The sequence below is a fragment of the Microtus ochrogaster genome, chromosome 16, assembly GCF_000317375.1.
Source record: "Microtus ochrogaster isolate Prairie Vole_2 chromosome 16, MicOch1.0, whole genome shotgun sequence".
Classification (NCBI taxonomy): Eukaryota; Metazoa; Chordata; class Mammalia; order Rodentia; family Cricetidae; genus Microtus; species Microtus ochrogaster.
Genome location: NC_022018.1, coordinates 3,365,446 through 3,383,668, shown reverse-complemented (window position 1 = coordinate 3,383,668; position 18,223 = coordinate 3,365,446). Strand labels below are relative to the sequence as shown.

At 36.0% G+C, this 18,223-nt stretch overlaps 1 protein-coding gene across 1 annotated transcript in view; it reads right to left on the bottom strand.

Moving 5' to 3' along the window:
- Positions 1-15,240, bottom strand: part of Malrd1 (MAM and LDL receptor class A domain containing 1) — a 583,538-nt gene extending 568,298 nt beyond the window's left edge. Inside the window, exons 1-2 of the mRNA XM_013348957.1 lie at positions 15,078-15,240; positions 1,650-1,787 (exon numbers count right to left, since the gene is read on the bottom strand). Coding sequence (XP_013204411.1) covers positions 1,650-1,787; positions 15,078-15,240 — 301 coding nt within the window. The remainder of the gene's footprint in view (positions 1-1,649; positions 1,788-15,077) is intronic.
- Between the last annotated feature and the right edge of the window lie 2,983 nt (positions 15,241-18,223).

The window sequence follows — 18,223 nt, the reverse complement described above, 5'->3', positions numbered from 1 at the left end:
GACTGATATTGAGGTCTTTAATCCATTTGGACTTGAGTTTTGTGCATGGTGATAGATATGTATCACCTATTTCTTTCAAAAAGTAGGTTTTACTAACACCAGAAAAAAATTGTTAACTTTCTTCATAATATGTGGAAACAGACTAGTTGAACACTTGTATGGAGTTGAATTTTGCTCAATTTAATGTATGGAATATAATTACTTAATGTAACTTAAACACACAATGTTGTATGAATTAAGTTATTTAGGTAATTAATAAAGAACTGAATGAAAGTCCAAGCCCCAGAAATATCTCCAAAGCTAGAAGGCAGTCTATTGAGTAATTCCGAGCAGGCAAACACTTTTGTGGAATAATCTTATTGTATAATCTTATTGTACACTGTGAAGATGTATCATTTGGATTTTCTTAAATAAATAACTGAACAACCAAGAGCTAGGCAGGATTTGGGAGGGGTAGGGAGGATGCTGAGAAGAAGGAAGAGACCCTGAGAGATGGAGAAGAAGCAAGACACCTAGGAGGAGAGGTAGAAATCACAAGGCTCTTGATAGCACATAAATTAATAGAAATGGGCTAGTTTAAGTTATAAGAACTAGTTATGAACTAGTTTAAGCTATAGACCAAGCTTTCATAATTAATAGTAAACCTCCATGTCATGATTTGGAAGCTGGCTGGTGGGACAGAGAAAAACTTGGAACAAAGTACTTTCAGACAAAGCCGAAATTAGTCCTGCTAAAGTAGACATTCACCCATTTAATCTGTATAGTGTTGACATATTCAGATTCAAAATTCCCCAAACACATCCAAAGAGTTTGAGGCATACCAACCGTTAGCTAAATAGACCTGTTGGAATGCCAGGAATTTGAGCATGAAAACTTGTGCTACATTTAGAATCAGAAATATTTTAAGGGATTAAAAAACATAAATTTCATGAAAGAATATCAACAAAGATTCTACTTATCTAATGAATTACAAGGAACAAGCTAAAGGTTAATCCAATAAAGAGATAAAGGAAAAAAGAAAATAGTATGTTCAAGCACAGAAACTAGTCTGGTTAGTTATGGAAATCAGTATGAGGGTTCTTGAAAAAGTTATAAGTAGAACTGTCATATTATACAGTTGTTCTACTCAAGTATATATACTCAAAGGAATAGAATCTAGATAGGTAAAGATGCCTAAATATCTATGTTTACGGAAGCACTATTAACAATAGACAAGCTATAAAATGGGCCTGAGTACCCATATATGTGTGAGTTGTTTTTAAAATGTAGCATATATGCATAGATGGAATTTTATTTGGCTGTAGAGTAGAAAATCATCCCATATTCAGGAAAATGAGTAGAATTTGAGATATCATGTTAAGTGAAATAAGCCAAATTTGCAAAGTCAAGGAAGCCATGTTTTCAGTCACGTGTGGGAATATTGACTGAGCAATAAAATATGAAAGACAAGGGAGGAAGGAAAAATGTGTAGAAGGAAGGGTAACAAAGTATTGAGTGTTATCAAAGTACATCATTTAATGCATAGAAATATGATGACTGAATCTTCCTTAAGAGAATTAACTCCAAGTAACTGATATGATAACAAAATAATGGTGTAGACTACAAAGCATATCATGTAACTGAAACAAAATTAAGTTAAAAGCATTTACCAGATATGTTGCCATTGTGGTCCCAGAATGGAGGTGAAGGACCAATGAGCCCACTTCTTCTTTTCCAAGGTAGTAGATTCTGATCTTGTGTCATGCTGCCGAGCCCATCCTCAAAGTCACACCTTTCATAACTCTGGCCTAATGAGCAACAAAAGCAATTATTTTTTTTACAATTTCCTTTCTTTTGTATTAAAGACTAATCTTTTGTATTAAAGATTCAGATTTTAAAACGTCAGCAGAAAAGCACTGTGTTTCACAGCTCAAACTATATTCACTCAAATTCTTTTGCACACGACATTCTAGTAAATTACCAACATAAAAGACTTTGTGCATTCAAAGAGAAAGAAGGGTTCACAGGATCATAGGACCACTATGAATTTGAGGTTTCATTAACTGAGTGACTTGACCAAATTCTTCAGGAAGCTTTTGTGTTTTCTTGTAAAATTAAAATATCAACAGCCTACCTTGTGTCTCTCAAACTACTACTGTGAGGATCTAATAACATATGCATAATGACATTTTAAAATCTTGGGGTACCATAATGTAATGGTTACTGTTACATTTATATCTTCATCTAAATATTGATTTGCATGATACCTGGTGATAGCAGAATTTTAGATTTCAAAAAGCAATCATAAAAGCCTCCCTGATTGAAAGTCAAATCTCTCTAGTATGCATCTTTGGAATTAAGCTGCCTTTTGGTTGAATCTCAGCATTGGGATAAATACTGGTGTTTTTTTTATCAAGGAAGAGGCATTTCTGAGTCCCCCTCCCCTTTAGAGACAACTGTTTAAGAGTAACAGGATGAGCTGGGTGGTGGTGACGCACACCTTTAATCCCAGCACTCGGGAGGCAGAGGCAGGCGGATCTCTGTGAATTTGAGGCCAGCCTGGTATACAAGCTAGTTCCAGGACAGAAACCAAAAAGCTACGGAGAAACCCTGTCTTGAAAAATCAAAAAAAAAAAAAAGTAACAGGATGATTTGAGGACTTGGGTTTTGGTTGCTGTTTGTGGTTGTTGTTTGTTATCTTAAAAATGAGTAGGCTACTATTCTTTATTCTACTATGAAATGTCAAGAAATGTCATGTCCTAAAATTCCAATGTCTCAAATGTAAATAGCCCCTTCCCTAGTTGTAAGAGTCACAGCAATGCTCATGCTTAAACTAGTACACTAAACAACCTCAACTCTTTGCTGAGTTCCTTTCTTCCCTAGTTGCATTAGCCATAGTAGGAGTAAATATGTTTGCCAGTTTTCAGATAATGCCTGACATCTCAGTGGAAAAAAAAAACTGCAAAAAAAACCAAAAACAAAAACAATGGTTTTCATTTAATCATGTTTTCAGATATAAATATGATTTAGTCATAGCCGTGTATATGGTGCATTTTCTGGACATCTTTTATGGGAATGAAAAGGTAACATAGAAATATCTTTTTTATCAATTCTGTGCTTTATTGCCTTTACTCCTAGCTTCCTTATTTTGGAAGACTTTGCTAAAGATCAGTGTTCTGTTACACAAACAAGAATCCTCAGTGAGCACAGGGGTCATTTGTTCTGCAATAAGCATTCCCCCTAATCTAACAGTTTTGATCTTCAGCAGCCTTAGGAAAAACAGCATTTTCTGAAGAGGAATCTGAGAAGATGTCTTCTAGATATTAAGAAACTTAAATAAGTTAGTAGAGTTATTAAGGATGGGTCAAGACTGGAACTCTGTCTTGTTGTTTCCAGTTCCTAAAGCCCTACTCTGAGGCCTAATTAGGTTAGTCCTTAAGCTATTGTTATTAAAGTTACAGGAAAAAAATCATTAATTCTAGCCAACCTAAGAAAGCCACCCTTTTACAGATAGTTGACACCATTCTATAAAAATCAAAAATTCTATTAGGCTAAGAATTATGCCACATTAAACTCAGATTTTACAAAACCTCTGAAATATTTAAGTTATCTGGTTGCACAACACTGAACTAATTATCCAGTCAGTTGTATAAATGCACAGCATTACACCACACGCCCACTACTCAGGCAAGGACTGAGGGCAGATAGAATGTGATTATTTCAACCAGCCCATTGTGCATACACAATAGACTATAATATCTTGGTTTAAGCAACTATATGCTAGGATATTCACAGAACTATGAAGTAATTTAACAATATGTTTCTTAGAACATAAACTTTTCATTAGTTAACACAAAATTGTGTGTTATCCACTCAACTCAGAACATATTTGCATAAATATTTTTTCATTTTTCAAATTTTATTTTGGTTTCCAACAAATTTTACAAAGATCCATAATTAAAAACAGCTCTTTTACTCTTCATATTTTAGCAGTTATGTGCACAAATTCTCACAGAGGTGACAAATATTGTTTTAATAGGAAGAGATTACCTTCAACCTTCAGTACAATTGCTGAGTTGATGTTCTTTTGCTAAGTTCTTTGTTCTTTTTCGCCTAGAGGTAATGATGATTTCTGGGCATGTTAAAACTCGAGAAAAATAGCTAAACAAAACACCTTTTCCCTCTGAATAGTCTCAATGGGGGTTCTTTTGTTATAAAATGAATCTAATCAGCACACATTTTCAACTAATTTTGCTTGAAAAAGCAATCATGAGCTACTGGATTACTCAAAGGCATCCAAAATTTTCATAAGTATTCATTTTCCCACCAGCACAGAATTGCACATTTTAAACCATTTTGTCAATTTCACAGAATTGTGGCTGTTTAGTTTTCTAATCCAATATGTGACTCGGCACTCAAATCTTCAGCTATTTGCTGTATTCAAATCTACCACTATGTAGACTGCTACTAATACAGCTACAACACATTGTGTGGTTAAAGCACATTTAAACAACATAATGACCAGCAAGTACACAGGCATTTTGTCAAATTCCTGTGTGTTCTTTTCAACTTCTGAAACTCGTCTTTTTGCTTTTACTTTTATGAACCCTAAGGTCAAACCTCCACTCGTCAAAGAGAAAGAATGATTCCATGTTGTGTTTTAAAGGTTTCCTGGAATCCCTAATTATCTTGTGAGTCAGCTTGCACAGCCTTCGGTTTGATCATTAAGGAAATTCTGAAGAATCTCTCATACAGTCAATTTTTTACAACAGAATAAAAGTATCAGATCTTGAAAGTTGTTTTCGGTTATGTTCCTGAGAAAATGAGAAGTCATAAGTTTTTAATATTGACAAAAGTGGGGCGTGTCAGATAACCCAGAACTCAGGATGCATTCAGGAAAGTGTGGTCTGGGTAAATCATTAAAATATAATGTTCTTGGAAGAAAGAACACAATGTAAGAATGAGGATAGCACTAGCAAAACAAAAGATAAGGTAGAAAACATCAAAAGCAAATCACATTTCACAGTTTTCCTGCTGAAGTCAGAAAAGCTCATTTTTCTCTACCTAGTAGTTCTTGGAAACATAATTGTTATCGTCAATGAATTTATATTATGGAAAATACATATTGCCTAAAACTTATCATTTTAAGCATGTTATCTTGTGGTGTTTATTTTCTATTTTGTTATATCACCATGCATTTCAGATTTGTTTTTTCTGAATTTTATGGAAAGGAAACCTAGGCTAACACAGATTCGTGCACATATTGTAACAGCTATAATTAACGGGCAGTTTTATTTAGAAAATTTGCTTTATTTTATGATATCCTATGAGACTTACGGACACATTATTTTTAAATAGCATTCAAACAAAAGGAACTATTCCCATTTAAAACATAGTAGTAGTCAGAATTCAAGTTTAGAGTTTTGGGTTGTCATTACATGTCTGTATATCCAGGTTGCTGACCTTAGATCTTACTTTCTTCACATTGATAGGAGCCAAGTAACTTAGAGTATTCCTCTGTGATAAGAGCTTTAAGATTATTACACTCACTCCTAACATCCAAAGGATCTGCAGAGATATTAATTCTGGATGATACTGGTAATTCTGTACACTAAAACAAAAGGTAGTTGATGTTGTTATTTGTTATAGAATGGCCAGTTTGGTTGCATAAAATTATAAGTTTTATAGCACCAATGTGGTAGCTCACAGCCATATGTAACTCTAGTTCTAAGGACTTTGATGTCCTCGTCAGGATTCTGCTGGCAACCAGCATTTGTGTGGTGCAAATATGTACATGCATATAATGCAAAACTCCTATGCACATAAAATAAAAATAAAAAACTTTAAAAGTAATAACTTTTTCATCTAATGATTTTGCAGGCCCTCAAAACTTATCGTTCGAATCTACCGGGTCTTCTCTCCCTCAAGTCTCTTTTTCCCATTATGCACATGGTCAGACCTAGGTTTGTATTCTGCATGACCATGTGAAGACACTGAAGATGAAATATTAGTCTTCCTTCCCATCATCTGAGTCTCACAAGACAAAGTCACTAGGAATATTAAAGGAAGCTGATTTTAGCAGTAAATCGTGAAAACTTAATGGTATCTTTTGATTCTTTTCATCTCCTAATATCACTGTGCTCTAACCATTGTCTCTGAAAAAGTTAAAACAATCATAATAGAAATGGAAGAAGATTTGGGCATTTTTCAAATATGACTATATGAAAATTGTTTGAGTCTGCTAATAGCAAAGGGAGGTCTGGAGGATGCAGGTGTAGACTTAATGACATATGATTATATTTGAGGGAAAAAAACCACAATTTGAAGCAAAGCCAGGAGATATGGGAACAGGAATGAAGGAGGTACACTGGAGGTTCAGGCTTGAGAAGACAAAAGACTTGGTCTTTAGGAACCACATAGGGAGCCATGTTGGCTCTGTGATGAGCAAGTCACATGTAATTCAGACAGGAGTCAAGGGGGAGTTGAGCTCAAGCCCACAGGTAAGCACCAGCACAGGAGAATCTTTTGACTGTGGTCAACTGCTCAGAGATGAAGTCTATTACGGACAACCCAAGCACAGGACAGGAAGCTCATAGACAGGAGAAGCTGTGGGTGCTGGAAGACAGGCAGGCACAGTAGCCTTGAGCAGTAGCACACAAAGAGAGAGTCCTGGCATTCTACTCCGATAAAGTGGGAAATACAGACTTCTTTTCACCCGTGTGTGCAGGTGTGGCAAAGGATGAGTGCCAGGTCCTAAGTATAGGCATGAACGGACAAGGCGGGATGTGCATCTGTTACGCTAATGTTTTTCTTCTTACATTGACCCCTCTTCTAGAAAACTGTAACACACTACTTTACCACCAAATTCTATGCTTTTATATGTTGACTTCCCCATAGACACTTAAACAGAAGGAAAACCAAACACCTTTTTTCTGTATTTTTGAGGAAAACAAATAGAAACTTCTGAGAAAAGGAATTCTGTAATTGGGCCAATATGCCTAACATTGCCTTGTTCTCGTTTTTAGTAAAGACAATGCTAATAAAAATGCTGTTTCTTCAATAATCTAAAAATACTGTCTTATTATGATTATGAAAATGTGTTTTAGAAACATAAATATAGAAAAAGGAAAAATCAAATGTAATCCCAGTGTATAGACATTTCCACATAGTCTTTCCCTGCAGCAATATTCCATATTATTAGTTATAATTGTTTAGTAAATATATAACATGTGCATTCTCTCATTTTAAATAACACAAAAATTGGCAAATTCTGCACAAATTCCTACAGCGTAGGTATCCCATGATTTATTTAAACATTAACCGAATATAACAGTAGGTTATCTACACCTTTATCATAACTGATAATATTGCAAAGTGGATAATTTTTATATAAACTTGATTGCTTCTTATAAAAAATTACTAAAAGTGAAATCACTATTGGGAAAGTATGGATATTCTTGTAATTTTTGATAATATTACAAATGTGTCATTCAAAGAAGAAAAAGTGTTTCAACTTTAGAAATATTTTATAAATAGAACAAATCCAATCAATGTCACAAAATAGCCCCATACACATCTGTGACCTCCATACAGTCTGCAGTCCGTGTTGGACAGTATTTAGTGACAAAGACTGCAAAATCAGAGTTTGGTGTAAATTGCAAAGCTCTGTGTGTTTTCGTGTTTTATTTTTCCTTATTTAGCTGCCTTTTTCTGTCTGCAAAATTGGAAACATAGTACCTCCTACTATTTGGATACAATTCCTGGGAGAATAGTGCTTAGAGGTGCTTGTCTTCTAAGTACCCATAATATATCAGCTGGAATTATTAACTATCACAATTTCTCAGCTCATCTGGGATGCCGCCTTTCTGTGTTAAGTATATACAGACATGATTTCTAGTTCTTTAAATTTTTTAAAGATAAATTTACTTACCTGTGTGCATATATGTGGATATGTGCTTGCCATAGCATGTGTATAGAGATCCGTGGGTAACTTGCCAAAGCCAGTTTTCATGTTCCACCATATGAGCCCCAGAACTGGGCTCTGGCCACCAGGCTTAGTGGCCAGTGCTTCACCAATTCAGTTATCTCATATTCCTTTCTTGTTATTTCTAACAATCATATTTCTAATTATTGATTTCCAAAATACTGGAGTAATTTACAGAATGCATTGCTATAAGCCTATTCAAGAAAACATTTTCCATCAATAACAAAAAGTGCATTTCCCATTAGTCTTTTTGCTTATTGCCTTCCTACCAATTATTAGTCATTTTCTAGGTGACCTTGGATGATACTTTGACATGTTCGCAAATTTCCTTCTGTTGAATTTTGTACTAGAATGTAATTAACATATAAATTGATTCCATGTAAATGTACCATGGTCATGTGACTGAAGCAAACCATTCAGAAGACTCTGAAAAACGATATAATTTTTCTAATTTGCTTCACACAAGCCTCCAGTGCTTAATATTATATGGTTTAGTTGTGTAACCCTATTGTGCTCTGCACTTTTGTCTGTTTTCCACCTCAAACTGAGGGGCTGGAACTTAAAAGCACTGGCTTGTGGAAGCAGAAGTTATGGGAAGTGATTGACAGGAGGAATCCTTGTTACACAACCAGTGCTCTAGCAAGGAGAAATGTTAGAAATTTGTCTATGTAGATCCAACAACCATGTACAAACCAGGAAGAATATCCTCCTTTGACAGTGAACCCAACACCTCCATATTGCTTTCCCAGCTCCAGGTCTGAGAAATAAGTATCTGTTATTTAAGTCACCCAGTCTATGTGTGCATTGCAGCATGCTGACAGATTAAGACATGTCACCAGGGCCAGCTCAACTGTTAAATAGTTCTGTTAGCTGCTTCATGAAACCCTTTGCTTTGCAGCAATAGCAAAGGAAATTCCACACAACACCTCACATTTCATCTGTTTCCGCAGCATTTCAAAGAATCAATTAGCCTTAAAAGTAGTTAGACCTGATCCTATTGAAGAAACACTTTGATACTTAACCTTATCTGGTTAAACCTCTTAGATTTAAAACTGCACTTCTAAGACAATTTCTACTTTTTGCATATACATTTATAATTTTGCACAGTAATTATGGTTTGAAAAACTTGCTCCCTGATGCAAAAAATGCAAAAAGCATCACTTATAACCTCAAAATTTAATGACAGTTCATGTTAAATTATAAATATGAAAATAAATTCCTACTCCAAAAATACTTACATGGATAGAAATGCTCTTAGCATAATACATAGTAGGAAAGAAAAATAAAATGCCTGATGAACTAAATACATCTTTCAATTGTGAATCTTAAAATGTAACTAAAGATTACTGTGTGTATAGAAAATATTAATGTCACCTGCAGATACATAAAGATACCATCTAAAAAGTTTTTCCTGAAAATTTTTAACTGAAAATTTACAGTGAGAGGAACCCACTGCGAAGGCCATATCTCCACTCCCCATTAATAATCCACTTCATTATTAGCTTCTGGTTGTGTTAGATGTAAGTTATAGTAATAAAATGATTCCATGGAATTTATTGCTAAGAAAAAGCAAGCAAACTAAAGTCTTTGTACAGGAAATAACTTTGAGCAAATGCTAGCAAAGGAACTATAGCATTTTTGTGTGTATTCGCATGGACCTGCTGCTAAAAGAAATAAGCCAATTAACATAGAAGAGGAAAGAATACATCGAAGTGTTGACAGGAAGGTGGTAGACGAGACAGCATCAAACTCCAACTTTCATCACAGCCTTCTCTTATAGTAACTATCCAAAAATAAAACATAAATGATGTTGGCATGAGGCTGTGATTTTGTATTCAAATCTCCAACTGAGAAATCCCATGTTTGAAGGGTAAGAGGAGTGGTTCCCCTCTCTGTTACCCGTTACCCAAACCAGACCAGCAGTGCAACCGAAGGTTCACGCAGAGCTAAGGAGACTGAGAAACTAACTTTTCCAGCCTTTTAGTACCTTTCATGAAAGGATCTTTCTTGTCTTACTGCATGGGGAGCAATGGAACATTTCCTCAACTAGACCGCCAAGCATCAGTTAGATACTAAGAGAAGAAACAGTGGTGGTGCCCACAGTGTGCAGATCTAGAGGCTGCCCTTCCCCACCTTTCACCCAACAAAGGCACTGTGTTGCAAAGTCTCACCGCTGGATGGGTCTGCAGTTAGCAAGTCTGTGTGTGTCTGCTAGACTTGAGTCCCCAGTCACGTTTATTGCCCAGTCCCATCCTTGCCCTAAGGCATCCCAAAATCAAAAGCCCAGCATAAGTGAACAAGTATCTGAGACTCTCTCTCTCTTTCCCATCCCAGTCAGTTAGCAACATGACTGCTCCAAATCTTGGTGTTCTGAATAAGTTTACCATAGACCTAAAGGCAAGAACATATCTAACCCTAAATGTGGATGGATCCATTATATTTATGAATATATATAACATACATATACATACATGCACATAACATCAATTAATTAAAAAGTCCATTCATTTATAAGAGTAAAAGGGGGTATATAAAATAGTTTTGAGGGATGAAAGGAAAGGGGGAAAAATTGGATTATATTTTAATCTCAAAAATAGAATAAAAAATAAAAATAAACAAATTGGAACAACATTATCTGAACTTACCTTACCCAAGTGGCTAAGCAGTGACCCTGAAGTCTTGCTCATATTCACTGCCCAATACAGAGCTTTCTTTGCTCAGTGACAAATTACAAAGCATATTCTTATCCAACTGGGAAAATAACTTAAAATTCTGATCGCCAAAGGCTATAACAGAACCCACTTGGTATTGTTGCATGAGACAGAATCCAGCCTGGGGGTCTTACTGGGTCAGTTCCATTTAACATTAGTGAACAGGCAGTGATCCCCATCTTCCAATGCTTGTAGAGCCAGCATTTTCTTGTGTTCTCAAGCATCAGTGTAAAGACACAGTATTATGAAACATGTCAAGTACATGCAAAGAAAAGCTATCAGCTCCTACGTTATGTTACAAAATAAATGTTATTAAACTTAAATTTATGAAAATCAGTTCAAGTGTCTTTTTAAGTCATAATAGCGCAGATCTTGAAATCAACAGCAAGAGGGATCTTGGAAATTTCATAAATATTTGAAAATTGAGGCTGCTTATAAATATCCAAGATTTGCAGCTGGGGAGATGGCTTGATGGATAAAGTGTTTGCTGTGCAAGTATGGAGATCTGTATCAGATCCCCATGCCAAAATAAAAGCCAGCCACAGCAATGAGTGCTTACAGTCCCAGCTTTAGAAGACACAGGAGGGTCTCTGGTGCTCATTGTCCAGTCAGCCTAGCCAAGGGGTGACTTTCCGATTCACAGAGAATTACAATCTCAAAAAATAGGATGTAGAAAATTGAGAAAGACACTGGCATCAATCTCTGACCTTGACACCGATGCATATACATATCACAATTACTATTGCACAGACATGCATTCACATGTACACATATACATATGCACACACACACATGTACACACACACTATTGATTTCAAGTACATTATCTACCATTGTATATCAAGGAGATAAAAGGAAAGAACAACAAAACAACCCCAAATTAGGAGAAGTAAGACACTAAAAAGATGATTTGAGACAATTTATGGGGATATGACTCCCATGGCACAAACAACAAAAGCAATAATGTACAAAAAGGATTGCTTCAAACTAAAAAGTTTCTACACAGCAAATGAAGCAATTAATAAAGTGAAGAAACAATCTTTGCAGTGGGAATAAAAGGTGCCCATCACACGACATATAAAAAAAACTATCCATAATAACTGAGGAACTCATATAACTCAACAGCGATAGAGCAATACAATTTGAAAATTGGCAAAGGACCTAAAGAGACATTTCTCACTCAGCAAAGTCCTACACATACACGAGTGAATGCAAGATTACAGAGGGATGCTATTTCGTGCCTGTTGGGATTGGTTGTTATAAAAAGACAGAATAAAGGAATTAGCCTAGTACTGCAGGTCTATAATTCTAGGTACTAAAGAAGAGGTTGAGGTTGAAGGATCACAAGCTCAAGGTCAGCCTAGACAATGGAGGGAGATCCTTTCTCAAAACTAAAATATAGAAAGGGGCTAGGGGTGTAACTCAGTGATAGAGTTCTTGTCTATCATTCCCATGGTTCAGTTCTTATTTACCATAGAAAAGAAAATAAGTAAAAAAGAAGTGTTAGCACAAACAGGAAGAAAAGAGAAAATATATACATTTCTGAGGGGGATGCAAATTAGTACAACTGTCATTAAAATTTACTATAAAACTAAAAATACAAGCCGGGCGGTTGGGGCACACACCTTTAATCCCAGCACTCAGGAGGCAGAGGCAGGTGGATCTCTGTGAGTTCAAGTCCAGCCTGGTCTAGAAGAGCTAGTTCCAGGACAGGAACCAAAAAGCTATGGAGAAACCCTGTCTCGAAAATAAAATAAATAAATGAATAAAAAACACAATGACCATATAGTTTGGAAATGTCACTCATGTATGCATATAAATAATTTAAATTAATGTGTGAAAAGAATGTCCTCATCTATTATTGCACATTAGCCAAATAAACAGCTAATCATGGATGAATGGATGAAGAATATATGATGTGTAGACCATGAAACTCTATTCAGACTTACAAAAGAAATTTATGTCATTTGCAACAGCATTCTTAAGCTAGAATTAAGCTTAAGATTGTACTAACTGAATTATGCCAGGCATGGGAGAAGAAATATCTCAGGGAGTCACTTATACATGAAATCTAAACATTTTGAACTCTGAGAGATGAATGACATTACTAGAATCTGGGGTTAGGATAGGATGTTATTACTCATGGGGTATAAATTTCAGTTAGAGAAGGAGTAAATTTTAGATCCACTGCATGATAAGATGACTATAATTAATGTTGCATGTTTCAATATAACAAAGGGAAATCAAGTGTTTTATTACAAAAATAATAAAAGTAATTAGATATGTCCATTTTTGATATAATCATATTCTACTATATACATATAACATTGCTGTCAACACACAGTGAGATGCTGCACCCATGAACACTTAACAATGTGATTGTTTTCACTAGACCTCACAAGACGACACCAGTGAACATGCTAGCATATAGAGAGGGAAATTTCACAAGTCTCCAGCCCTAGGTGATGAACTACAACAGCTCATCACTACTGAAAGAGGGAGAATGGATTTTCTCTAGCTTGCTGATAGTTTTCCCATCCCTAAGCAGTCAGCCCTAAATACACATACCTAAGGAAAAATAATGAAAGTGCCATATATTTATCTATGAAATTTTGAAACAATTTAAATTGTTTAAATATGAGTATGAAGTAAAATGAGAACAAGAATATTTTCAAAACATATGAATGACATAAGTGGCGAGTGATATTCAACTTCAGTTCCTCCAGTTTTATTAAGAAAAGTCCCAAGGGCTTACATGCTGATCTATTTTTTAAAGGTCACATAAACTGGATGTTAAAGGAGGCATAGACTGATATTTATTTCAACATAGCTCCCGTACCATCACTATGAAGTTAATTTGTTAAGCCAAAATAAGCTTAGCATCACAAGGTTTTTGTGAGTGAAATTGTTTATCCACCATCCCTTCACAAAGGGCAACCTCCCAATTTAAACATTTAAAATGAAATGTGTTTGCTAGACAGACCCATGACTGCCTTTCTAGGACACTGGCTTATTAAAACTTTCATACAGCAGAGACTTGTCCCACTCAGCAGCTTTTTCCCACATTAACTTTTTCCGCAAAGCAAGACCATCCATGATATCACGGCACTAGTGCTAAGGAAAGCTTCAGAGAGATTAATCATAGAGGGACTTTGCACTTCCTGTCAAGCCAACAGAATGGTTCCTCTCTGCTGCCCGCTGAGGGCAAGAAGGGCTTCGCAGACAGACCTGAGCATGGGCCAGCATATCCATATTTAGCCTCACTGGGAAAATTGGACAGATACAAATGAATCCTTGTCCTTGGTTGCTCTCTGTGTTTAATAGTTACTAGATATAATCAGATGAAAATCCCAAATTAGGAGAAAAATCATCACCTCTTCTTCAGAGGAAAAACTGTTCAGTAATCTTTTTTCTTATTTTTTGATGTAATTATGACCAAGTATGTAAAAGGAAGGAAGTGGTAAGAAGAAATATAGAGATGCTTATTCCCAAAAGGAAGCGATAAATTCTATAAGCACTGACTGCCACTTTAGCTGAATAAAATTAGAAAATGGAAATTTGAATTATGTAATGGGCAATAATAAAAATCTATGGTTCTGATAATTGCATCAACAGTTGTATGACAACAACAAAACTGTCTCAATTTTGTAAAAAGATCATTTGCAAAAGGAGATTGTAAAAAAATAATGATACTAGTCTCCACGTGCACTATACGGTGTTCTTTCAAGATTGTATATTGTAGTAGAAACACCAGATGAATACATGTCCTCCTCTGCATCCTCCTTGGATAAGTTACTTCCTGTTATTAATACTATACCAGTAAGCAATGGAGCATGTGCTCACCTGTTTAGGGCATTCGCTCATCTTAAAATCATTAATAATAAAACAAAGATTCAACTTCACACAATCAACAAATAGTTCACCCCAGACTTTAATGCCCGCCATAGTTTCAACTGTTCTGTAGTAAAATGTACAAGTTATATTCTGCTATGCATATTAAGTCATTTGGCAGTAGTGTCCCATAAGTGAAAATAAAATCTCTCATCCAAACTAAAATTAATTTCCATATTAAATCTAGACATTAGCTCATAATTTCCATCTTGGCATTTTGCAACTGAACTAATGAGTTTCTTTGAAATTTTGCTTTACTAGTCAAACACTAAAGCTAAATTTCTGTTTACTACTTCTTTATAAATACAAAAGCTATTTTAGAACCCTTTCCATCTAATTAAAATTGTAGCAATGTGATATTAAACAATTTTATACAGAAATCATATTTATTAGTACTTCTGAAATAAGAGCATACTTGCATAGGAACCTAGCTGGAGCCCATGACTCCTCAGGAGCCTCTGTCTAAGAAGAGACAAGGAACCGGACTTGGGGGAAGGACAGATAACACTTACATTGCTGCTCATCACTCTTGTCCCCACAATGGTCTGTGAAGTCACACACATGGTCAGAAGGCAAAGAGACTCCATTACTGCACAAAAAGGCTTGGGCTCCTCGCTGACACAGCAGAGAAATGAAAAGACAGGCAGTCCAGAGGAAACAAAAAGGTTCCTTCATTGGGAACACCAGCAGGACAGCCTGGAACAAAAACATCCCTTGGTGTTGGGGATGCAGAGTCAGTCACGGACAAGACAACAGCTCATAACTGGAAGCTTTCTTTTCTCTATCTGTTTTCCAGATTTGTTTCCTGTGAGTGTGACTCTGAATCTCTAATACAATTCTGAGCAGATGCCTTCCCAGGCAGTAACTCGCTCTTTCAGGGGAAGGACTTTGGAAAATATTTAACTTAAGTAATTACACCACTGAAGCTAGGTGAACATGGCTGTTTATGACTCTATGTAGAGTTTTATGATCTTGTTATCTATTGAAAGAAAAACTTCACAAAGAGCAAATATACAAACTGGGGGACTATAATCAAGTTGTGCACTTACATAAAGATTTTCTGTCTTCATTTTTATGTCATTTAACTTCTTTCATATAAAATTAGGGCACTATTATCAGACCATATTGTTAGAATTGCTGGATGAAATGATTGTGTTCTTTTGGGGGTTACAAACAACTCAGAACCTTGGGCATATTAAACACAGGTTCTACCACCAATCTTTGGGTTTTGATTTGCTTTGTGTTTTTTGAATGATGTTCTCCCTTCGTAGCCTAAGTTGGCCTTGCATTCGCAATCCTACTGCCTCAGACTCCCAAATACTAAGACTATGGTACAAGTATAGGAGAAAATACAGACAAGAACGTATGCCAGCACACCTGTTCATATACTTTAACTGGTTTTTAACAATAACTGGTTTATTTAACAATAAAGAGTGTGACTTGAGATGCACAATCAAAAGTAACGTCATACTGAAATATCAGATACAGAGACATTAAATAGAGACAACCAGGAGGAGTCATTAACATTTTTATAAAGTACACTATTTAAATAGGTCTTTGCCTATAATTTCCTGGGATTCTTAACCTTCCTTGTTCATTGACAGGGGCCAGAGGAAATCATCTCATTTAAAAGGGATGGCTTTGAACTAATTATGCTGCCAAGTTTAGCCTTAAACTGACTATCCTGCCTCTGTCTCCTAATTGTGGGATTTAGAGGTATGTGGCCCCATGCCTGGCTCTTAGTGTTGTTTTCAACTACTATCTTTTTTTCATTTTACATACCAATCCCAGTTCCCACTCCCTCTCCTCCACCCAGTCCTTCCCTCCACCCCCTTTCCTCACCCCCCACATCCACTACTTAGAGAAGGTAAGGCACGTTGCTTTGGAGAAGATCCAAGATCCTCCTTACTATATCTAGGTTGAGCAAGATGTCCATCCAAAGAGAATAGGTTCCCCAAAAGGCAGGAAAAACAGTAAGGATAAATCCTGGTGCCACTGCCAGTGGCCCCTCAGTCTGCTCCAGGCATCCAATTGTCACTCAGAGGGTCTAGTTTGATCCTATGCTGGATTTTTCCCTGTCCGGCATGAGTAGGTGAGTTGCCATTAGTGCAGCTAAACTATTTCAGTGGGTGTCCCCATCATGGTCTTGACCTCTTTGCTCATATTCTCACTCTTCAACTGGACTTTGGGAGTTCAGCTCAGTGTTCCGCTGCGGTTCTCCACCTACAGTTTCCATCAGTTGCTGGATGAAGGTCCTATGGTGACATTTAAAATATAGATTATAAATTTTAAGTTCAGATCTAAGCGCTAAACTTGAAAACTGAAAAGCAAACGTTAAGAACAAAAAGAGTGTTGAATATAGAGTTAATGAACTAGTTTATTATTAAAATAATACTTAGGGGAAACTCCACAATTAATGCTAAAATAGCCAATGAAAGAAAGTCTGATGAGGTGAAATAGAATCAACGACCAAAGTAACATTGTATTAAAAAAGAAACAGACCCTTAATGTTAAACAATAAAACAGAACATGCGATAAAAGGATTTCAATCTGAAAAGACTAAAAGTTAGTATTGATAGTCTTCACAAAGGAAAATAGGGAATTTGCTAGAGAAAAAAAATCCTGGTCTGCTTAAAAATCCAGTTCAAGATTTCCAGAGATTATGACCATTCAAATACGAGCTTGCCATGAGACATTGTCTGCTTTGGGCAAAGCAAGTTGATGTCAGAGGAAACAAAATCAACAAGCCAGCTGTGTTTAATATGTAGACTCCGCATGATAAAGAAAATAAAGTAACTACCTATAAAATAATTGGAAGATTAAATACTGAAAATAGGTACAACAAACAAGAGGATAACTGAAAATTAAACCGGACTTTGTGAATAATCATTAAGAATATAATTATTGCAAAGAAAAACAAAGCAGATGGCATAAGCAAAGCATAAGAAAACTGGACACAAATTTAGTGAAGTGAAGATAGATATGAATAAATGATACAAAATGCAGCACGGACTTGCATGAGAAATGTGAAATTATATAGTTTAAATAACTAAAACATGGGATAACAAGATTTAACTTGTGACTAAAAGAAATTCACACAGGTGCTATGTGTGACAATAAGGAGAATGAATCACGCAGATAAGCTGGCTACACAAGACCTACAAAAGATCAAGCCACTCAAGAGTGTGGGAGTCACTCAAAACATTCTCCCAGAGCCCCAACAACTCAGGCACTTTGGCAGCTGAAGACTACCTGGGTAAGGTGGGGAGTTTTTTTTCTTCAGGGAAGTTGTTCCAGTTATGTTGGCCAGGCTCCAGTCGATGGCTTTACACCTTATGAAGATAGCACTGATTGACTTCATTGGGCTATGAAAAAAAAAAAAACCATGGAATTGGGGGGAGACGCGGTGAAAGTGGGTCTAAGAATAATTGGGGGAGAAATGCTGGACCTATGTGATCAAAATACATTGCATGCATATATGAAAATCTCCAAGAACAAATTAACAACTTCAGACTTTATTCCCAACGGCTTCAAAATGATGAATATGTTTACAATTATAACCCCTAGGAGAATACATAGAAATAAAATGCTAGGTCATTAAACTAGCTTCCATTTATTTCAAAATTTCAGTGTATCACAGATGACTACTGGTAGCAAT